This window comes from Pleurodeles waltl, chromosome 2_2 (assembly GCF_031143425.1).
Source record: "Pleurodeles waltl isolate 20211129_DDA chromosome 2_2, aPleWal1.hap1.20221129, whole genome shotgun sequence".
In the NCBI taxonomy this organism is placed as follows: Eukaryota; Metazoa; Chordata; class Amphibia; order Caudata; family Salamandridae; genus Pleurodeles; species Pleurodeles waltl.
Window position 1 is genome coordinate 875,529,640 of NC_090439.1, and position 24,763 is coordinate 875,554,402.

The 24,763-nt window shown below is 45.7% G+C and overlaps 1 protein-coding gene across 3 annotated transcripts in view; it reads left to right on the plus strand.

The window, feature by feature from the left end:
- The window catches only part of VPS13B (vacuolar protein sorting 13 homolog B), a 2,423,697-nt gene that overhangs the window by 2,394,652 nt on the left and 4,282 nt on the right, over positions 1-24,763 (plus strand). For all 3 annotated transcript variants that reach the window (XM_069220546.1, XM_069220545.1, XM_069220547.1), the window contains exons 59-61: positions 2,702-2,878; positions 13,180-13,282; positions 19,343-19,592. In XM_069220546.1, the coding sequence (XP_069076647.1) occupies positions 2,702-2,878; positions 13,180-13,282; positions 19,343-19,592 (530 nt within the window). The remainder of the gene's footprint in view (positions 1-2,701; positions 2,879-13,179; positions 13,283-19,342; positions 19,593-24,763) is intronic.

A 24,763-nucleotide genomic window follows, 5' to 3' on the forward strand; every position in this document is an offset into this window, starting at 1 on the left:
AAGTATTGTAAGTTCATAAGCATTGCATTCGGTGTGACTTTGGGATACCACAGAAAGATCTTTTGTTGTATCCTGTATGTCACAGGAAATAAATGGGACTGTAGACGTTCAGTTGTATCATATGCTATATTGGCTTCCAGTTTTAAAAAGCAAAACTGTGTCTACGATATAAGAATGTCTTTTATGTGTTCACACCTTCCTGTATAGTGAAAGGTACAGTCTGTTGATCGACCGACACAAACAGGGTATGCGTGTGCAACACAAAGACCATGATACACAATTATGCTTTTGACCCATAGAGGACCAGCGCTAGACGTTGACTCGAGTGACATCTTATGCACATTCGCTTTACTTTTGTCTGAAGAAGCCTCTCTGTAGAGCTGAAGGCTACTGGGTAATTGTAAGAGCTGAATGTTAATAAACAACATCACCACATCAGATATGGCCTCTCAAGCCCTCCCTCCCCCTCTTTAACTTATGCCTTTCCATAGCTCGATTTAGCCTAGTCAAATCCCTGCCTTGATTTTCCTCTATTTTTCACTTCCGTCCTTGTTGCCCTGCCCTTCTTTTATCTTTACAGAAAGACTCTGATCAGGCTTCTTCTAAAAAGCAGGCTGCCTCTCACCCGTAGTGCAAAGCAGTCAAAATTCAATTAAGTTAAAACTGATGAATCCAACTGCTTATCGCAATCGCCACCTGAGCACTACCATTCGTCATAGGAATTGTTTAAAAGAGGAATTAAATATTTGCTATGTTCCTTCTCTGTGTGTGTAGCAAAAGGTCTTTAGTAGTGCCCATACTCATCCCCTGCCATTTCCCTGAGCAAATATGTTCATTTGAAGTCACTGTTCACACTACCTTATGCAGCTTCTGTTTCACCCCTTTGTTTGAGCTTCCTGCCTGCTGTTGGTGCTCATCACAAATTTACACCACTCCACCATCAGTTCCTGTCTATGTCTCAGTTTATTTGTAATAGGATTACTTACACTTTTTAACTCAGAGTGCAGTTTGCTCCATGTGTACTCCATGTGAAAGAGAAGTGTCTAATGTTCAGAAGTGTGACTGGCCAGGAAAAAATGAGTTACTATTTTTTTTTATAGCACTACTCATCCCCGTGTAGGAGATCCTAGCACTATGCGTCACGTATACATATTATACAGAGACAGTGACTCATGTAGTTCTGCCAATCAATGTACAAGTCATGTTACTTAAGACAATGAAAGCTGCAAGGTGTAGGAGTCACATGTCTTCCGTATTGGCAGGCATAATATGTTATGAGTGCTTGGTCAAGAGAAATTCAAATCAGGATTTAAACCATAACACAGTGATTTGTATTGTGAGTATTAGTAAGAATGTGTCACTACCCAAAGAATAAAAGCTTGCATGCAGCTCCTTGACACTAGTTTCAGCTCTCTGTGATATATTGAAATTGTAACTTATAAACGGTAAAGTAGTAAAAGGATCTCTACGACAAAAGCAGACACCCACTGCTATTTACCTTAAATACAAATATATGATCTGGATATTACACATTGCATTTGGCAGAAGGCCCATTAGTTCCCTAACACTTTAAGATGTGTCCAGTCTGTGACTAAAGAAAACGCAGATCTCACCAGCAAGTGCATTAATCATCAGAGTTATCTTACTTTTATTATCCCCTCAAAGTTGCTTGGCACACAAAGATCTCTGCAGCAGGTGCCTTAGCCCCTGGCGATATTTTAAGATGGGCATATTTGTGACTGGTTAAGTAAGCCGAAACAGGTTTACTGTCACATTCTTCCGTGTTGCCAGTTTAACTGCAGCAGAGTTTAAAAAAAACATGACCGTATAACGTAACTGTCAGACTCTACTTTCCACAACTGTGTCCCTAGTAAATCCACCCCCTTCCAGCTGCCTCTCCTTGACTGCCAGCATATAGTACCCCGGCACGAACGTTTTCCATTTCCAGCACCCTGTGTTGTTCAGCATGTCAACCGTTGTCTTTAATATCTGAAAAACAAAAACATTCGAAAATTAGAAAGCCAATAAAATGTATATTTACCCGTAACGCAGTTTCTAACGAGTATAGTATAGTCTAGACTCTAGAATGATAATGTGCCCTTTATGGTGATGCTGTTTCGTGGTTAAATTGAGCCAGGGCTTGTATGTGGGGCCCACTGGCGCTTATTTGGGGGTAGCAGGCCTTATTTAGGGCGTAGAGTGGGGGATGAAAGAAACAGGAAGGAGGAATCAAGACTACACAGCCTTGGTATTCGTCACTTCCATCACCCGATTTCTCCGGCCGCAGGCTTCTGAGAAAACACACTTGAGGCCCGGCACTTCGTGTTTTACAGATAGAGCTCTGGTGGTGTTACTCTTAGTCCATAGGTTTTTTTCCCCTTCTGAACTTGCAGGGATACCTGCTACCTCCTGGCAGGACTGGCATTGGGTTCTTAGCTCCTTAATAGGGAACTTATGCGTGGCTGCGTTATTGCTAAGAGACGTTATTGACTGTGAATGATAAATTATTGACTTCTCTCATCAGAGGTCCAAAGCTACCCCACAGTAACGACTTCCAATGAGCATTTCAGGTAAAAAATACAAACAGATTTGCAGATATTCTAGCGCATTGTTGGAGGACAGTAGATCGGGGTGACTTCATTTAGATGCAGAAGCATTACTAAGTGGGTAAAACCAGTTTGACCATTTATTTCACCTTTAGGGGCGATAGCTGGAATTGTGGACCAGCCCATGCAGAATTTCCAGAAAACATCTGAAGCCCAGGCCTCAGCAGGGCACAAGGCCAAAGGTGTCATCTCAGGCGTGGGAAAAGGAATCGTGGGAGTATTTACCAAACCAATCGGAGGGGCGGCTGAACTGGTGTCTCAGACGGGCTATGGTAAGTTTGAGGAAAGTGATTGCCCAGTTATTATTATTATTATTTTTTACAAAGACAACTATTAAAATGTATACACGCTTGTGATGGTTGGTTAGATTTTCATTCATTGATAGTTTGATCGCCACCAGTTTGAACTATTCTACTATTGCTACAAAAAGCTACATATCTATGCAGCGCCTACTTGATATAATGCTTCATTGCTTTGAAACTGTATGGCATTATGTGTTTTAGCAACATGGTTTTGGAAGATTAGAGCGTAGGGATACATACGCTAAAGAACCATGTATTTTCTTAAGGAACAACATCTGAAGAAGAGAAAATTCTATTGTATGTCATTTCTAGAAGATGTTCTTAATGGTAAATGAAGCAACACCATTTACCTGTTCACTGAAACTAGCTAGTCCCAGGAGGTCCATGGACTAGTGGTCCTATTGTACAGCATAAAAAAAAGGTTACATTTCTATAGCCATATTCTGTTATATTTAGGAATACAGGTATTTGGTTAAGAGTAGTCTCAAACTTGAGGCACTAGGTTTACAGTTTGAGATATAGAAATGTCTTGTTCACTGTGAAGCAAAGGTATACAATGTGGGTTGTCAGCAAATCTGTAATATGGCTCCAGTGATATTTTACTTCACAATCGTTTTGAGAGACTAATGCCCATCCACATGGTACATGCAGTTTCAGAGTGGACTTTACCCTCTGTGGTATTAAGTCGAAATGTTCCTCTGTAAATGGTGACCCTGGCTAGATTGGTTTTAGGGGAGGGAGTTTATTTCGTGTATTTTCTCCTTTAAAGGCTTGCTTCGGTTTTGTTTGGTTCCAAAGGAGAGCGGTTCCCTCTTTGACTCCACCTTAATAATATTAGCATATTCTGACTTTCACTGTCACTCTCTCGTGACCTCAAAGTTTAACTGTTGACCCATGTGGTGCACATGAAAGAATACAAACGTGTAATATCTAGGATCTATAAACAGGCCAAGAGTGCAAGTATTACCAGTAGGAGCCAGGCGGCTCGGAATGGGAACACGACTTAGGGTGCATTGTTACTGGTAAACAATGGAGCAACTGCTGCTTGAGGATTCAGGACATCTAATTGAATAGAAGGCATGGACGTATTCAATTCAAATTTATACAGCGCCTCTAACACATTCCGGAACGGTTCTGGCAATACAGTTTGGCAGAAGATGCTAGGTGCCAGTATTATGGCCATGGACCGGCTGTTATGCATTTAGCCTGGTGGCGCCCAGGAATACAGTTGTAATGGGAGGATGTCGTTACAGAGACAGGCAAAATGGTGTGGGGCTCAGATTTATCTCCCATGGCAGCCTTTTTGGGATTTGTGACACTTGCTCCAAAAGTGATATGGGATTATACTGCACAGGCACTGTTATTGGTAAAGCAACACATAGTGATGAAATGGGGCAGGGGTTTCCTTCCAAGGGTTTGGGATTGGGTGCAAGTTTTGGTGCACTTTGTAGGAAGCTGGCTTGGTGTGTGGTGGACACCTAAGGTTTTGGCACCTTATACCAGGTCCAGGCAACACCTATTAGTGAATGAAGGCAGTGTCTAGGAAGTCAGGGCTCTCTAGAGGTAGCTGTGGGTGAACATCCAAGACTTATCTAGGAGGCTTGTAAAGCACTTGCAATACTATACTAGTCACACAGCAACTTATTGCACCTGAAAGGAACCACGCAGTGTTGCAAAAATAAAGGTACTTTATTATGGTAACCCTAAACTAGATTATTTATAGGCAGTCCCCGAACTGGAGGTAAGTACACACTATATAAATATTTATATATACACACACATACATGTACATACAGTAATAGATAGGAATTTGCATAAGAAACAACAAGCATTGGTAATAAATAGCAGAAAGTAGCTAGGCCCTAGGGGAGGGCCAACTCTAAAATAGTGGGATGCGAAGTTAGGTTCCCACCCCAGGATGTGGAGTAGTTAGTCGGGAGCCATGGAAATGTTGCAGTTGCTAGAAGGAGCCGGGAAACAATGTTGTAAGGTGAGGTTGTCTCAGGAGTTGCAGTCTTGTCATTCCTAAAATGTCCAGTTGTAGTTCCTATGGCCAGGAACAGAAGAGGTTGTTGCAGAGGAGTCCTGGGGGAGTCTTGCACGCCAAGTCTGGGGACCCACCCGCAAGGCAGTCCCTATATAGCCCAAAAAGGGGTTTGGTGCCGTGGCACGGTGACCACCTATCAGAGGGGGTCACTGACCTCACCTGCCTCACCTGCCCACTCAGATGCTCCCAGGGGCCCCTGCACATCTTGTTTTCAAGATGGCAGAATCGAGTGGCCACATGGAGGACCTCTGGGCACCACCCCTAGGGTGGTGATGGACAGGCGAGTGGTCACTGCCCTTTCCTTTGCCCAGTTTCGTGCCAGAGCATGGACCATAGGGCTAGTGCACGCCAGCTTATGCAAATAAGGGAGAAAATGGTACCCTTCAAAGCAAACCGGTGGCTTGGGGAGGCTATCTCTCCCAAGTCTTGTAACACCTATTTCCAAGGGAGAGGGTGTTCCCTCCCTCTCCCACAGGAAATCCTTTGTTCTGCCTTCCCCTGCCTGAGCTGGTTAAGCAGCAGGAGGGTAGAAATCTTTCTGAGGGGCTGCAGCAGCATAGGCTGCCCGCAAACCCTGAAAGACTGGTAGGAGCAATACTGGGGGGTCCTGTATGGAGCACCTAGAGTACATGGAATCATGCCACCAATACTGGCATTGGTATTGGGGTATGACTCTGACATGTTTGATATCAAACATATGCAGGTTCGGAGTTACCATTGTGTAGCTGGACACTGAAAGTGACCTATGTCCAGTACACAGGTAAAATGGCTTCCCCGCACTTACGAAGTCCAGTGTAATGGAATTGGAATTTGTAGGGGCACCTCTGCTTATGCAGGGGTACCCTCACACACAGGTACCTGCACCCTGCCCTCAGGGGTGACTTATAGTGACCTGGTGCGGTGACCTGTAGTGAAAGGGTGCATGCACCTTTTCATGCAGGCTGCAACGGCAGGGCTGCAGACACATTTTGTTTGAGCTCTTATGGGTGGCACAATACGTTCTGCAGCCCACGGGGAACTCCTTTTGACCCAATACCCTGGGTACCTAAGTACCGTATACAAGGGACTTATATGGGGGCACCAGTATGCCAATTGTGGGGTGTGCAAAATCCCAGGCAACCAAATGTAGAGGGAGAGAGAGCACAATCACTGGGGTCTTGGTTAGTAGGATTATAGTGAAAACAGCCAAAGCATACTGACAGGCAAAAATGTGGGGGTAATCATACCAAAGAGGGTACTTTGCTACAGGGAGACCATCCCAGGTTAGAGTTATTAACACTTAGGGCCGTATTTATACTCCGTTTGCGCCGAATTTGCGTCGTTTTTTTCGACGCAAATTCGACGCTAAACTAACGCCAACTAACGCCATATTTATACTATGGCGTTAGAGGCGAATAGCGCCAAAGTTCCCGGAATGTGCGTCATTTTTTAGCGTGAACCCCTTCCTTGCGTTAATGATATGCAAGGGAGGCGTTCCCGTCTAAAAAATTACTCCCAGGCCTTTACGTGGTATTTATACTCCCGGGCAAAAGAGACGCCCGGGAGTGGGCGTGGCTAAAAACGGCGCATTTGCGCCGCTTTTTAACGCCTGGGTCAGGCATGGCGTTAAGGGACAAGTGGGCTCAAAATGAGCCCAGAGTGCCCTCCCCTGCCCCCAGGGACCCCCCCTGCCACCCTTGCCCACCCCAGGAGGACACCCAAGGCTGGAGGGACCCACCCCAGGGACATTCAGGTAAGTATTTTTTTATTTTTTTTTAATAATTTTTTTTGGCATAGGGGGGCCTGATTTGTGCCCCCCTACATGCCACTATGCCCAATGACCATGCCCAGGGGACAGAAGTCCCCTGGGCATGGCCATTGGGCAAGGGGGCATGACTCCTATCTTTACAATGATAGGAGTCATGTTGATGGGGGATGGGCGTCGAAAATAAATGGCGCAAGTCGGGTTACGACGATTTTTTCGACGTAACCTGACTTGCCCCATTTTAAGACGCCCATGCGCCATTTTCCCCCTACGCCGGCGCTGCCTGGTGTACGTGGTTTTTCTCGCGCACACCAGGCAGCGCCGGTCTGCTTGCGCCGGCTAACGCCATTCAATAAATACGGCGCCCGCATGGCGCTTCAGAATGGCGTTAGCCGGCGCAAAACTTTTTGACGCTAAACTGCGTTAGCGCAGTTTAGCGTCAAAAAGTATAAATATGGGCCTTAGATCTTAAATTAAAACTGCATAATTTAGAATTTACCTGTCCCAACCTATATTTCAGCAAATTCATCAATTGACTGATTCAGAAATTGAAATATATTGATTGCCACAGCTAGGAAACCTCATAGTTGTTGTTTGTCATTGCATGTGAAGCCTATCTTAGATGCTTGGGATTAAGCATCTATGATACCTAACCTATTTCACAGTTTATGCTGCTTTATGATTGCATAATAAAATGCATATTTTTTTTTTCTCTAACCCCTACTATAATGAATGATCTTATAGAACCTTCTAGTTTCAGATTCCTTAACCTAGGTGTCAGTCTGGATCCAGAGATTTTTCTTCAAGCAGTACTTCTGCACTGTCAGGTGGCGTTGGTCGACTCTGTGTTCATCGTTGGTGTTGTGAGCACCTCATATGATATCTTGGATCCTACATAGGCGCCACCTTGGCGCGCTGACGTCAGCTCTTTTCTTTCTGCGCCAGCCTACACGCAAATCTGGGGAAGAGCTACTGCTACAGTTGGTTATTGCCAGTTTTTTTTTTTTTTTTTTTATCAAAGTTTTTTTTACTTCTGGTGCGTCGAGATGTCGTTACAGAAGACCGAGTTCAAGCTGTGCGACTTCTGTAATCGGATGATTTTCGTGATGGATCTGCATCTTGTGTGCTTGTGGTGTTTAAAGCTTGACCACGACCCGGAGTCGTGCTCCGTGTGCCGTGCCATAAACCTGAAGACTTTGAGGGAGCAGTCCCTAAAGCTCATGGTGGCTTGGCATTCCACTCCGCTCCCGGTCTCGCAAGAGAGGAGGATCACAAGGCTGCTCACTGAGCCCTCACCTCTCATCCTCGTCCCACTCTAAATCTTCAAGACATTCCGGTAAGAAGAAGTCAAAACGTTCTTCGACTTCAGCCCGTCAGTCAGATGACGCAATGCGGGACAAGGAGCATCAACGCTGTAGGCCTCCGTCCTCGGAGCCTGCTTCAGGTCGGCTCCGGGCCTTCCAAAGTTTCTTTGAAACAGGGCCACCGTTGCCCAATTACTTGAGTTTTATGAGGCCATGCGCCTCATCTTTCGGCAGACTGACCCTGCTGGAGTGCCTTCAGGCTCAGCAGGGGCCCCCTCAGGTTTGGCACCGGCAGCTCCAGCCCTGGCTCCGGAGGGCACTCTGGGATCCGATTCTGGATCGTAATCGGCATTGGTCGTGCTACCACAATCTTCCTCGACTACGGTTCAGATGTAGACGCTCCTTTCGCTGACCAGGCCCACGGTTGGCGTCAACCCCATACTCATTGCCGACTCCAACACGGAGCCAGAACGGTGTCGCTCAACGCTGATTCTGACTTTGACGGGGACTTTGCTCCCTAGGAAAGATTCTGATCCTTATTCCTATGGGTACGATACGGTGAGAGTATGTCGGGGTCGCTGGAACCTTTAAAATACCAGCTCGATGACCCCCTGGACTGGGCTCAGGAACTGGGTGAAGCCAATGGTCTTGACACCTCCCCTGATGCTGGCATGCTTTCTTCCCCTACCGTGGCTACAGAGGAAGGAGCTTCAAATTCAGTGGTGGTGCGGAGGGGGCCTTCCAAAGTTTCTTTGGACCAGGGATACCGCTGCCCAATTACGTGAGTTTTATAAGGCCATGCGCCTCATCTTTGGGCAAACTAACCCTGCCGGAGTGCCTTCAGGCTCCCCGGGCTCAGCAGAGGCCCCCTCTGGTTTGGCACCGGTGGCTCCAGCCCCGCTCCGGAGGGCACCCTGGGATCCGATTCTGGATCCGAATCGGCATTGGTCGTGCTACCACAATCTTCCCCAACTACGGTTCAGATGTAGACGCTCCTTTCGCCGACCAGGCCCACGGTTGCCGTCAACCTCCTACTCATTGCCAACTCCAACACATAGCCAGAACGGTGTCGCTCAACACTGATTCCGACTTCAACGTGACCTTGCTCCCTACGAAAGATTCTGATCCTTATTCCTATGGGTATGATACGGTGAGAGTATGTCTGGGATGCTGGAACGTTTAGAATACCAGCTCGATGACCCCATGGACTGGATTCAGGAACTGGGTGAAGCCAATGGTCTGGACACCTCTCCTGATGCTGGTATGCTTTCTTCCCCTACAGTGGCTACAGAGGAAGGAGCTTCATATTCAGTGGTGGTGTGGAGGGTGGCCGAGATATTGGGCCTCAAGCTGCCCTCAGTGGCTGTCAGGACCAACCTCCTGACTGAGGTACTTCAACCTGGGGCTTCCAACTCTGAACCCCTTTTGCCATTCAGTGAATCCCTCACTGACGTCCTGCTGGGGACCTGGACCAAACCCAGCACATGGGCTCCTGTGAAATGGATGATTGCCCGCCGCCATAGGCCTAATGACTACGCTTAATTATCCAAGCCTCCATGATACATGGCACGTTCCCTTCCGCTCCCCGAATAGGGAATCAAAGAGGCTGGATCATCTTGGAAAGAAGACGTTTTCTTCCTCCAGCCTGGAATTGTGGTCTGGCCCTTCTGGCAGACCATCACGTCCCTCCTCTTCAAAACTACCCCTCTTTGCCCATGCCACCATCCTACGGTTGCATGATGGAGGATCACCTGGCACTTCTCCGCGAGGAAGTTTAGTCTCTCTCGGCCAAGGTAGCCATAGAGAGGGTCCCTGTGCCAGAAGTAGGTCAATCACCGTGCTCCCCTTTGACCTCACCAGTGCCCTTCGGGTGTTTACCAAGGTGATGGTGGTGGTCACAGCTCATCTGCGCAGGTCAGGTGTCTCAGTCAACTTCTACCTCAACGACTGGCTGTTGAAGGCTGGCTCGCCCCTGGCTGTCCTCTCCCACCTCCAGAGTACGGCGGATTTCCTGCATTGGCTGGGGTTTACTATAACCGTGCCAAAGTCACACCTGACTTCCTCTCAGACGCTCCCTTTCATCTGAGCTGTTCTGAAAACAGTGCAGTTTCAGGACTATCCTCCAGAGCAGCGACTCCAGGATACTCAGGCTGTTACACTGATGCTTCAGCCTCTATCCTGGATTTCGATGAGAATGACTGAGGCTGCTGGCCCTCATGGCCTTCTGCATCCTGCTGGTATCTCATGCCAGATGGCATTTGCAGGCTCTGCAGTGGGACCTGAGGTTCCAGTGGAGGCGGCATTAGGGTAATATCTCCAATGTGGTCCACATCTCGGAGGGAACTGCACAAGATCTGCAGTAGTGGATAATGAACCGCGATTGGGTCACAGGCAGACCCCTCTCCCTTCCCCAACCAGATCTGACAGATGCGTCACTCCTGCTATGGGGTGGCCACATGGAGTAGGCAGAGATTAGAGGCATCTGGTCTCCGGTGGAGTTTGGGCTCCATATCAATGTTTTGGAGCTCTGGGCGATCAGACTGGCACTCAATGCATTCCTTCCCTCTTGCAAAGGGAATGTGGTGCAGGTATTCACAGACAACATCACCTCCATGTGGTACTACAACAAGCAGGACGGGCTCTGCGCCTCTGGACATGGCTGGAATAGCAGGGCATATCCTTGGTGGATCAACATTTGGCGGCCTCTCTGAAGGAGAAAAAGCCTGACAGGACAATTATGAAGTGGCTCAAAAGGAGCACACATAAGTAAAGTGAGAACTAAATTCAAGTTCCATTGGGGCACGGCTAAAAACGGTGAAGGAGGAAACATGAGTGTAAGACCTTTAAGGAACGTACTGACAATAGGAGACTTAAATAAAGAGGGTTGATCAGGTAATCTCAGGAAGGCTGAGATGGCAGACAAATAACCTTTAAGGGTGCCCAAAGCAAAGCCCTGTTGGTCCAAAGAAAGTATAAACAAAAGGACCTCTGAAAGAGGGGCAGAGAAAGGGTCAACAGATTTATCTGTGCACCATGCCACAAATTTGTTCCAGCGACAGGCTTATACCATTTTGGTGGAGGGGCGCCTGGCTGCCATGATAACATCACAGATGTCGGGTGGAAGGTCGAAAGCTGTCAACTGCCACTGCCCAAAATCCACGCAAGAAGGCAGAGAACTGGACAGGTTCGGGTGGAGGACCCTCCCCTGCTGCTGTGATAGATGAACCTCCCAAAGGGGCAGTCTGATCGGAGGATTGATGACCATGTTCAATAGCTTGGGATACCAGATTCTTCGTGCCAGTCGGAGCCAAATGGATTACTTGGGCCAGGTCTTTCCTGATCTTCTTGAGAACTCTGGGCAGAAGTGGTATGGGCGGAAAGGCGAGCATGAGGCCTGAGCTCCACTCGAGATGAAAAGCGTTGCCAAGCGAGTGCCGACTTAGAAACTCCAACGTGCAAAACTGCTGAAAATGTGCGTTCTCTATGGAAGCAAACGGATCAAACCAAGGCTCTCCCCACTGCTGAAAGAGATCTTGTGCCACCTCTGGATGGAGACGCCATTTGTGATCGACCAGGCACTGCCGGCTGAGTTTGTCAGCTATGACGTTCAGAGAGCCCGCCAAATGTGCAACTAGAATATGTCTCTACCAGATAATTAATTGCCGAAGGTAAGTAACTTGTTCTACACAATCAAAGGCTGAACATACCCAACAAATTGGATTTAACAGGTTTTTTTCAAATTTAAGTTTTTGCTAAATAATGATTTTGTATTATTTGTTTTAAGGGAAGAAGACATGTTTTAGCTACTCTAATAGCTTAATCAGAATTAGCTAATCTTACCAGAAATGTTGGTTGTGTATGTTATATCTCAGTGTATAAATGGGATTTGGATTGGTAGACTCTTGAAAAAATGAAGTGCCAATGAAAAATGGAAATGAACAACAAACTAACAGTAAACTGCAGATGATTCAGCATGTGCCCTTTGTAGGGCTGAGAGGTCGCTATTTAAAGCATGGCAGCAGCACTGTAGCCTCCACGGATCTTTGAAAACATTCTTTTTACAGAAGTGACCAACATGGCTGCTAAAAAAAAATGAGGCCTTGCTAGATCTTCAGGATATCCCCATGAGATACATTTGCATACAGTAAATCTAAATAGGAATTATTGCATTATTAGTGGCTATTCTGAAAATCTCTTTCCTTCTGTGAGTGAATTTTAGAGCCCACTCTTGTTGAATGAAAGCTGCTGTTCAAGTCCACATTAAAATTGCCAATTAACCACGTTTGCTGCACGGGCTTACGGAATAAAATAGTTCAGGAAGTACTTGTTTGCCTTATGTGGCACTTTTGCACACCATTATGTGACACGTGCCATAATCGGTGAGGTAGCTCTAAAAGCAGTCTACATTAAAGCAAATTCAAGCCATGTCACGGATGATGTGTTTTGTGATCATTGTGTCCATTTTAAGACGTGTGTTGGGGTTCAGCTTGGTGAGTACTAAATGCTGCTTTGTGACGTCCACCCTAGGTGCGGCAGTCGTATCATTTCACAAAACATTGATGCTTGTATCATCTTCGGACCCCGATTTTCCACTGAAAAAAATCTGTGTAGACGGCTTCAGTTTAAATCCAGTTAGTACCAGCGCTTGGTGAGACCGCACGCACGCCACGTGAGGACCCGTCAGTGTGTGTGGGTGCATTTCTAACTGCCGAGGTTAGAAACTTTCTCGTGTTGTGCCGCATCTAGGGAAAAGTTTGTTTTTCAAACTTTGCCCTCCATGACACATCCACAGAAGTATTTCCAAATGAAGCCTGTGTGTTAGCGGTGCTCGTGACTTTGTGTGTGAGTTGTGAGCGATGGTGCGGTGCATGTGCGGAATCATAGCTCTCCGGGGGGCTTGTGGTGCTGCTAATTGCTAGCCCATGGTTGGCTCCGCAGCCTTCATTCTTCTGTCTCTAGCTAATGCTGGATCACCGGGGTTAAGTGCACTTCTCTTAGACTCTAATGTACAATGAATTATTTTGAATAGTAGCTTCCAAAGATGTGACATCATTTTGGACCTGCACTCTATTATGAACTGTTCTAAACAGATGACATCACTGCGCCGTGCAAACCGTTGCTGAAAAACAGCGATTAAAAAAGCAATAATCCTATTCTGCGTTCTTTCTCACCGCAGGTATTCTGCACGGAGCTGGTCTTTCTCAGCTTCCTAAACACCGCTATCATCCGAGCGATCCGCGCGCTGACCAGGCCCCGAACAGCCATGTCAAATATGTCTGGTGAGATTATCGAAACACTTGCTCATTTGTGCTTCTGCGTTGTTTATAAATTGGTTCTGGCTTGCTTTCAAGATTAAGACTTGCTTCTCTTGGAAAGGGTGAGCCGCAGCGCCTAAGGGAGAGTTGAACAGCGCCAGGGTGCTAATGGGTTCCTTGTCCATAGTGATTGATGGTCACGCACTGGGCTGTGGCCAGTTCCTTGGCCTCAGAATTAAAAATCCTGGGTGCCGTTAGCAGGTCCTACAGTCGTCTCTTTTTTCAAGAGTGTCTACTTCGCATCCTATGTCCAAACACAGCTAGCTGTTATTTAATGTATATTTTCTCACATTTGCTCCAGGCGATCTGGGCATTAATGTTAAATCGAAAACTATATTTCTCTTAGGTTCCTTGGAAGGGTGGGTTTCAGATAGTGCTTTCTAAGGAGGACATGTGATCTAGTGGCAGAGTTGACGACTTTAAAACCTTACTAGAATATAGGCCCAGTTTCCCTACTTGACCTTTGCACTTCTCTTCAACTCTATGCACCTAACCTTACCTTATGGACTAACAGTTGCACCTAGACACAAGGCGACCTCTAGTGCCGGAACGGAAGAGTTCTCTTCAACCTGGAGGTGACAGTTTGTGTTATTCCAATATACAAAACTCCTCACACTTCACAATTTGCTGTGTCTCCATACCAGAATCCTAACTGACTCAGCCACGTTTTGGATGTTGCACTGCAAGTCTCCGCACTCTCTCAACATTTTCTGGCGCAAGAATGACCCAGTCAACCCACTCCCCGGCCCTACAGTTTGGTGGGGCCAGGCCACATACGTGTCATTGTTCACTCTTTCCAAAGGTTATGGTGCAGTGCTTAAACAGCTCTCTTCACTCACTCTCCCCGCAATTTGTTGTGCCATGCAAGCCTTCTCGCGATCCCCACTGTTAGCAGTGCTCTTCTGCACATCATCTCTCATGCTCTCCACAGTTTGTAGTGTTGTCTCCTCCTTCACCCTGCTTGTATTTTGTGCTGTCTGTTCACTTTCCAATCACTTCCGGATGTTAACTGTAGTATTGCACTATACAAGTCTGCTCACACACTCTCTTCACAATATGCAATGTTTGCATGCATGACTGTCCTCTAACTCTCACTACAGTGTGCGATGTTGTGCTGTGTAAACCTTCTCGCCTTCCATAGAGTACTCTCTTTATACCTGCTCTCATGCTAATCACAGTTTGTAGTGTTGCACTGTGAAAGGCACCCATCTACACTATGTGATGTTGTGTTGCACACTCTGCTTACTTTGCAGGCTATTTCTCATATTTACTGTCTATAAGTCTTCTCACTCATTCCCAGTCTGTGATTTTGGAGTACACTAATGTCCTCCCTCACTCCGGTTTTGGCCGTCTTGGTCTATAGAAGTCTTTTCACTCTCTCCCCACAGTAGGTGCTCTCTAACACTGCGTCTCATTTCTCTGCAGTCGCTCTCCACAGTTGCAATGCTGCAGCATATAAACTCCTCACTCAGTCTCTAATCACTTGCAGTGTTGCACCTCACAAGTGCTCTTCACTATTCAGTAAGTTCACGTTTCTTCACTGATTTTCCCCTCTCTCCCATAATGAGGTCTTTACATTCTATGGGCAAAGGGTCTCGACCAAGAAGATGTGTTGAAAAAAAAGTTAAAGGTGAGCTCTGTAACACTGTAGACACCTTTCAGCAGCTGTCTGAGAAAGCAAAAATATGGTTTTGACTATTCAGGACTGTTAATTTCCTATGAATAACAACTTGCGAATGCTGGCACGCTTTCCTTCCTTTTCTGGTTTTATTCCAAAATGTTATTATTTTTTCTAGGATTTTTATGTACATATTTTTTTTAATGCAACTTGTACATTTTGGCTCTCTGCCTCGTGGGGTCATTTTTTCGCTGTTTACGATGTGTGAGTGTGATGCTTACATTGTTTCGATGCATAAATATCACCGCAACAGCCCATTTCATTTGGATCCCTTCCAAGGGTGGGCCAAAGGGCATACGTATGTGGAAAGAGCTTTGATGTACATGTGAAACTTGTTGAACTTCAGGAACAAATTAGACTTTATACTCGAAAAGTTCAACCGCCATTATGTTAAAAATCCAAACGCAAAATATTTCAAGAGGCAGCTGCTCCACACCTCATTTTCCCGCTGCTGGATTTGAAGGAAGCTACTCGGTCAATTTATCGCTTTCCTTTTTCTCAAATATGATGATCAACGTGCCCCAGTTATTGACGTTTTAATAGGTTGCACAAGACCGATTAAAATGTGTCTTGGCACACAGAAAATAGACGTTAATGTTGTTCGGGTGTAAGATCATGAAAGGGTGAAAGACTGACTAAGCACAGAATCCGAATCTGTGACCCGTAGGGTGCTCTGCAGTGAGCACTCATTTTTACAAAAGGTAGGACAGGTCTATCGTTTTATGTGCGGAGTTTTTCGCCCGACTCTGGAGTTTCTCGAGTCGTAAACTTAGTATTAACTCATAGTTTGTGAATACCAAAAAAACGTACATATACACAAAACTGTGTGTTTACTTTTATGAATCAGGCCTAGGATCTCTTCCAAATGACCTGTGAGGGGCAGCAGAAGTCCTCACGAAACAAGGCACATCTGTAGGGCTGCTGCCCTACATGCAAATATCGCTCACAAATTCGGAGACCAAAATATTGGCCAAAGTGTTAGACAACCAGCTGATCGAAGGTGTCTCCAAATTACTACATCATGACCAGTGTGACCGTTTGCCTAGACAGGAGACCAGACATTCTCTAGCGCCTCCCTGGCTTTGTGAAATCAAAGAGCCGTGCTCTTTGACTTACATTGATTTTGCAAATGTGTTTGACACTCTTAGGCCCCGATTACAAGTAGGGCGGTTAATTCCGTCCAATACATAAACCCCTGTTTATGCACTGGATGGAATTACGAGTTTGGTTTTATCGGATGCGTTAAATAACCAGACATACTTTACATTTCAGCAGGTCTAACTTGCCGAAATTTAACAAAGGATATGTGTACGTTATTTACCATACCATGCAGATTTTGGTGTGTTTAACACCAAACGTTGCATGTTATTCTCCAGTAACTCGTAATAGGTGCGGTTCATCGCACCAGATAAATAATGAACTCCAGGGTATCGTTATTTACCAGTTGCAATAAATAACTTTACTTGTAATCAGGCCCTTATTTGGAAACTTTTTATTCTAAATACTCCACAAAATGCGCTTTGGATCTTACTTTACAAGCTGTGTCAGAACCCTTTATACTGGTTTATGGGCTAAAGTAAGGATAGGCAAAACACTGTCATGTCGCTTCACAATTGAACGGGGTACGAGGTAGGGATGTACACTCTCGCTACTGCTCTTCCCCTGGGTGATGGAGTGGATAAGGAAAGATGTGTCTTTATTAATGGGCGGGACAGACAGAAGACAGCATATTGTTATATGCAGACAGTGTTTTAGTGTTCATGCAGGCTGCTGAAAATGTTGGAGCTATGGGGGAAGGACATTGGGCTTGTCATGTAGTTTCCAGTCTGCACCAGTGCAAACTGATCTGAATTAACAGAGTGCGTACATTGGGTAACAGAGGTCACTGTGAAGACAGAAAGTTTTAAATACATAGATATCCACATATTTCTCTCATCGCAGGAAAGTTGGGAACTCATCACAAACACTTTGAGCTGCAAATCCAGTGTAGATCTAGTCTGTGTTAACTGTCAATATTAGGCAGGATCACGCTTTACAAAATGATAATCCTACCCAAATGGCTGTACATATCGTCTAATTACCCATCCAACAACCCCCTAGTTTGTTAAAGAAGCTTAAATCAGTTTTCAAGAGCTTTCTGTGGGCTGGGCAACAACCTAGGAGTCCCTCGCTAAGGTTATTATATCGGTTTGTGCGGCAGGGCTAGGGACCGCTGACATGCACTTGTACGACTGGGCTACCCACATGCTTACCTTTAGTGACTTGTTTGCAAGATGATTCCAGATATCGCCTTGAGCTAGATCTCTTCCCAAGAGACGTAGCACATGAACTTCTCTATGGAACAGGACATCGGGACTCGCAACTAGAAGTCATGACGACTGTGATAAAAGGCTACATATAGAATGTATCCCTGAAACATATAGAATGTATCCAAAAACGGACACAATTGACTCCCTTGTGACTCGACTCCCAGAATGCGGAAGTTGGAGAGTTTGATAAATTGGGCTCCATTGAGATATATCTTAGGGGACTAATGGTACATGGCATCGATTTCCTTTGATGAGCTTTATGCAGTATTCAATCTGAATAATTAGCAATTCATCTGCTTTCTCCGGTTGTGGTATGCACTCGAGCAGTACCAGAAAGCGCTATCTAGCTGACAGGGTTTAATCCTCTAGAAAGCAAGGTCATACTGAAGGCCTTAGACCAAAATGGCATATCAGAACTCTACTGATCATTGGTTATCACTGTCCCTGACATCAGTAAGGTTCCTTGTACTTGTTGGCTTCCTTGAGGACATGGTATAGATGAAGGCCAACATGGCCCCTTGTGTCCTCACCATCTGAACTATGACTAACCCAACTCAAATTCTTACACAGAGTATACCACCCCCCCGAAATCCTATGGAAGTTGCATTCAGAACCACTCTCTCACCCCACATGCACCCGGTGTCCAAATACCAGCCCACTTTTAATGTCTCTTGAGGATGTTCCGGTTCCAGATATTTTGGTCATAGGTACAAGATTCTTTAACAGCGGCAGTAGGAAACCTCCATCAATCTTGCACCTAAAATAGTTTCAAGAAGAATCATTGAGCTGTAGGTTTGCCCGCACGCAAATAGGCATTACTGAAAGCGAGAAAGCACGATCGTGGAACGCAAGGCTACCACCCACCCACCAATATTGGCTTATAGTGATGGAACGTTGCGCGCTCCTCAAGAAAGACATTTAGAAATCTCAAAGATTCCTCCGCAAACACTCCAAGATTTGGGGAGCGTGGGTAAGTCACTCCCATCACAACAAAAAACAGACTGTTCATCGCTGAAGATATCAGCTATTCTGACACTGTACATGATTACCCCGGTTCTGAATAATTGAGCCATAATAAATAGACCCAGACATGTGAGTGTACACACTATTACACCAAAGCGGAGGGGGATGTTTGACTCATACGTTTTAGGGTAATCCTTTGTCTGTAACTGTTTAGGATTATGTAATTTTATGGATCAACTTGTTTGCCTGCCAGTATGTTTGTCATGACTTAGCAAGTACTAAGTTAAAAAATTAAATAAAGAATGCCAATGAAAAGGTGTTAGTGCTAGGAGTCACATGCTTGCAATGCCCATAGAGTCCTCGCACACAGTCTTTCCAGATCAACTCCTTGGGTAACTTGTAGAAACACATTCCCTAACCATTTTCAGCAAACTGTTTAGGAACGTATCTGGTGATCAGTGACATTATTCACTTGATTCTGGCATAGGGGCAAGGTTTCTGTTTAGTATCTCTGAAGCCTAGGTGAATTGGGGAACTGCAGCAATTCTAAAACAATAGGACAGCAGGGAAAAAGATCACATAACAGTAAATTGGATAGTAAATTTACCACTTCCAGCAGAGTGGGCCGTTCTCCCCTGAGGTCCTATATGTATGTCTGTTCTATCTGCGTGAAGAATCGTGCAGTATTACTCCAGTTTTTGTCTGGCATTTGTAAGATGGCCCCTGAGCCAGTGCCCGCATTTCATGGTGGTGTCCTTTCTTTGTAGTATTGTACAACGAGTTCCAAGTCATTTTGTTGATAAATGTGATTTGATCCGAAGCAACTTGCATCAACAACTAACTTTATTTTAGGCTAATTAAAAAGTTCAAGAAGGCATGTTTTTTAAACACTGTGTTTTAGTCCTCATCATGGCATGTGACACTTTGGGATGGAGAACAAAGAACCAAGAACCCTTGGTACAAGAAAGACAATGGCCCATTAAAATGAATTATCATCATATGTGAATAAGAAGGAGGCATTTGTTCTGGCTGCTTTGATTCATAGGCAGTACTTTTACGTTTCTTTTGTTATAGGAAAATGCTACAGTCCCTTGGAAGGCCTGACGTTCATATGACTCTGGATGTTGTTATTGTGAGCGGTTCAGGTCAGGAGTATGAAGGGTGCTTGCTGCTGACATCAGAAGTGCTCTTTGTGGTCAGCATCAGTGAAGATACTCAACAGCAGGCCTTCCCAGTCACCGAAATAGACTGTGAAGAGGATTGCACCCAGAGTAACATTCTAAAGGTGCAACTGAAGCAGCAGCGGGTGCCATTGGATTTGGAGGTAATTGATAATATTTGTTTCGAGTTAAGGGATGCAAATAAGCAGCTTGCAAGCATGCCAGTGAGACATGATCCGAAAACAATGTTTACTCTGTGTTGGCACCTATCCATTACGTATTTCATTTGTCATTAACTGGATGCTGAGAATTTGATTACAATATGTAAGCCTACAAAAGGGACATCTCCAACAGTGATTATTGGTTGACTTTTTTTTTTAATTCTTTTTTATTGATTTTCACAATTGTAAAACACCACAATGCAAAACTCATGTCAGGTACAGTCCATCTCGTAATGGTACAGATGAAAGGAATTATGTGACAGTGTAGCAACAGTGTGACTGGACTAAAGAGATATCCATTTTCTCCACTGCGGGCCAAAAATTACATCGTAGAAGCAGACTCAAGCCAGGGATCGCCAAAACTTAGCATATTTCCTACTGACTCCTCTGTTTTTATACACCAGCTCTTCCAATTTGGCACAATTATCCATTCCCCTTGTCCACTCTGACTGTGAGGGGTTCACTCCCACCCCAGCACCGGGCTGTGTCACATTTGCCTACTATGTATCCCAACGCCACAAGGAAACAAACTCTATGCAGGCCACCAAAATCATCCGTTAGACCCAACAGGACGACCTCCGTGGTCCAAATCTAAAGTTCTGTCTACTATCTTCCCCAGTGCACTGTTGATAGAATGCCAATACCATTGGATCACCGGGTATTCAAAGTTCTCATGGTAGAACGTGCCAGGTGACTCCATACACCTCAGGAAAGCTGGGCAGGCAGCCTTACCCATGCGCCACAGCCTCTCCGGGTCATATTAGAATCTGTGGAAATACTTGAATTGATTGAGTCTGAGCACATAGTGATCCCTAGCACACTGAATGTCATCCTAACCTCTGTCCATTCTGCATCATCCACCCTCCCCAGGTCTATCTCCAAATCTACTCGGAGTTGTTGAAACATGTCTTGTGAGTTATTCACTATAGTCTCATAGAGTTGTGGAATGCCCCCTTTACCCAGCCTGTCCAGAACCAAGTGAGTCTCCTGGAGGCTACTGTCTTGCAGTCAAGTCAGGTGCTCTCCGTTTGTGGTGAAGGAGTGTTTCAGTTGTAGATGGCTATAGAAGTGAGTTTTATGCAGTTGAAATTCAGATGCCAGGTCAGGGAATGCCTTGATGGCACTTCAATTCCAAACGTCTCCTAGAGTCAAGATTCCTATTTGGTCCTACTGGGACAATCCTGCAAGCCTTGCAGTGTGTTCGAGCAACGTATCTCGCCACAGAGGGGTGCAGCAGTCAGGGTTTGGTGCCTTTTAATATGCCTAAGGGCAGCATGCCAGCAAAGGAATCAGAGACTGGTAATGGTAGGGCACGGAATGTCTTGGAGCTCTCGAGTAGAGCAATTTCAAGATCCTGTGAATCTTAACAGATTCCAACTTCAGTGTATAGGTGGGGCTGTGTCTGTTTCCGTGCAACCAATCATCGATCAGTATCAATTGAGCTGGCCAGTAATACAACTTAACATCCACCCATCCCAGACCCCCCTCATAAGGTGACATTTCCCAAATGACATTGAGGGTGTCTCGCCCACCCAAATATAGGCACTGGTGGTGGACTGGCGGTCTCTAAAGAAAGATGGCGGGAGCATGTTAGGGTAGTGCTGCAGGACATATTTGAAACAAGGGAGGCAAATCATTTTAAATAAGGCCCTCCTGCGCCACTATAGAGAGTGTGAAGGATGCCCACTCTTGGAACTCCATCTTGGTTCTGACTAGGAGTGGTGGCATATTTAAGTCCCAGCTGTGTTGCAGGGTATGAACTTTTGTCATGTTATCAGAAGTGACCAGTTGCGATACGCAGTCCTGTCTTAGATACATCACCCTAATGGGCGCTAAAATGGACTTTCCCCAATTAATCCCTAGCCCGATGCATCCCCAGGAGTTCCATAAGACAGGGGATTGTGACCTTAGGACCCTGATAGATAGCAACATATCATCCGCCTAAAGCAAAACCCTGTCTTCTTGACCACCATTCCAGCGGAACCTCTCCATCACCTGTGCGAATTGCAGGGGTGAAGGCTGCCAACCCTGTTGCGTTCCCTGCTCTATGGGGAAGGGTCTTGACAAGACTCCATTCACCCTAACCTCGGCCCATAGGTCTGTACACAGGGTGGCAACAAGGGGGAGGATGTGGGGACCGAAACCTACTTTAAAACTCACCGCCATCAGGAATGGCGAGTGCACATATCAAATACTCATTCTGTGTCTACCAAGAGGAGAGTACTGTTCTTGTCTAGCTCATCCGCATGAGTAAGAACAACATACTGGCATCGCATGCAATGTCTGGTACCTCTTTCTGATATGAAAGCCTTTTTGATCCCCCTACACCAGGGCACGTATGATTCTGGCCATAAGTGTGATAAGTACTTTCGCAAGAATTGTGACTTCAATATTGATTAATGAACAGTAGGAGGCACAGGAGTCAGGCTGTCTACCAGGCTTGTAGATAACTGTGATCGCCACCCCTCTGAGGACATTGAGCAAAATCTGTCACTTGTAGGTGCCGTCATATAGGGCCTTGAGGTGGGGTATTAGCACTGATGAGAACATTTTTAAAGAGCGTGACCGGGAAACCGTTTTGACCAGGTGCACTGCTGGAGAGCATAGGTGATGACCGACTGGATCTCCGTGATGCAGAGGCCGAGATTGCCCCGGTCTGCTGCAGACAGCTTTTGCCCTATAAGAATCCTGTGCCAGGGCTTGTTCTGCTCGGTCTGACCGGGGGTCGACTAGCATACAGGGCAGGAAGCGAATTCTGTTGCAATGGCACAGGCTGACACAACTGTGTGCTTTCCAGATGTGCATATCTCAGAGATCAACTGCAGGACTTGACTCTTGTTCACAAGCCAGTGTATCAGCATCCCTGTCCTGTCATCTATTTCGTATATTCGACCCTGTGGAAATGGAGTGAAGCTAGCACAGGCATACAGTCTCCGGGAGTTTCTGCCTAAGCTTGAGTCTGGCTAGCTTCAAGCTCCGTTGCATGGCATCTGTGGGGATAATAGTATGGATGGCCTTGAAGTCAGTTACTTATCTCTCAAGCTGCAGTATTTCGGCATCTGTCTTTGGTTTTCCCTCTAATATAGTACAGTGCAGTATCCATCGTGACCACCTCTCAGTAAGGCCAGTGAGGAAAACAGTGCACACACACACTGAGCTAGAAATACTCTGCAGTACTATTCCATATGTAATCGTCAAAAGAGGTGTCCAGCAGCCACCAGGGGTTCAGACGGTTAAGTCCCTTCTTGACCAAGTGTGCCGGATTGTATGCTCAATTGGGGAATGGTTGGAGACTACCCTAGGAAGTATACATGAGTGTGATCTTCCCAACATCTGTGGTGGGAACGAAAAATAGAAGTCTAGACAAGGTACTGTGCATGGGAGAGAAGTAGGTAAACTGTTGTTGCTCACGGTGACATCTGCACCAAACATTCACCAGGCCCATGACATCATCCATTTGCCCAGTCGGGGCCACCTGGTCCTCCCAAGGGGGAGTTTGAATCAAGCTGGGACTGTACGACGGCAGTGAAGTCACTCCCCACCATTGTTAACCCCGACGGGGCGTGTGCTAGGAGCTGTGAGATGTTGTAGAGGGTGGGATATAGTAAGTATGGTTGGCACATACATTCAGCAAACTCCACTGGTGGCCTATTAATCCTAACACCATAATGTATCTACCCAGTGCATTGGTTACTACTTTGTGCAACCTAGTGGGAATGACCGAAAGTATGTCCACTCCTCAAGATCCTTGTGAGCAGCCTGAGTGGTACACTCTGTTGTAACCATGCCTACCAAGGCAGGAGCCGTTGGTCCACGGCATAACTTATCTACCCAGTGCATCGGTTACTACTTTGCCCAACCTAGTGTGAATGACCGGTAGTATGTCCACTCCTCAAGGTCCTTGTGAGTAACTAGAGTGGCGCACTCAGTTGTAACCTTGCCTACCCAGGAAGGAGCAATTGGTTGCCGTAGATGGATTTCCTGCAGCATTTCCGCTAAAGGCTGTTATCTCTTAACATAGAACATCACAGCACCCCTCTTAATCTTGTCATTTACACCGTTTGGGTTCCAAGACATCAATTAGTAGCCCTGTGGCTTCTCAGGACACACAGCTGAGGCCACACTGGCTAAATCACCCGTGAGCCCCAGAATCCCAGCAATGCCTGCTGCCCTGACACACAATCAACAAACAACAGTAAACAACTACATACTATTTGTTACTTTTCATGTTTTATCAAGCTCTGCGTTATCCTTATGGGCATCCTGGTGTTGCAAAGTGCACATGGAATGGAACAAAGATCAGTTATTGAAAAGCCAAGCCTTGAGGGTTTGAAAGATCATAGGTCAAGTGTTAAGCAAAAGTATTGAGATAAAGAGCTCCGCAGGAAAGAATAGGTAAAAGAAAAGGCACAGTCACTAGCTCTAGCTTTGCAGATATTAGGGAGGCTAAGAAGAGCATAAGGCTTGGAAAAGGTGACAAGCAGAGATAATCCTACTCAGAAATGTGTGACTTTTTCCATGCAACACCTTGCAACAGATTCATAAGCATTTTAATTTAACTCACTTTTCAATCAACAGCCAGTGAATTAATTTTAAATGAACTGAAATCGGGTTCCAAGGAGGGAGTTAAAGAAAGATTCTTTCTGCCAGATTTTGCATGATCTATAGTTTATGCAATTGATATTTAGGCAGGGCCAAATATTTGAGTGTCTGCGAATTTGGCAGGGCATTACAATAATTAAGGTACAAGAAAATAACCCGCAAAACAGAATCCAGGGGAAGTGACAGGAGGATCTTTCCGGAAAAACTCAGGTGATTTAAGTAGGAGGAAGACAATTTGGGTATTTGATCAGAGTAGCCCAGCTGCTTATCAAAACAAACCAAAGGTAATGCATCATCACTACCAGTGCAGGGAAATTGCCCAACTCAAGAGGCCACAGATATTCGACCAGTCGTAATGAGCAGAGTGAGAAACTTTTATGATTAAGACTTTGCACTAGTTCGAGTTCGGGGATAAGAAGTTGTTTTGTATCCAACCGGTGCCAGCAGTCATATAAGATCTGAAATGTTCCACCATCCAACAGCTCTGAATGGTAAGAAGCTAAAACCAATCT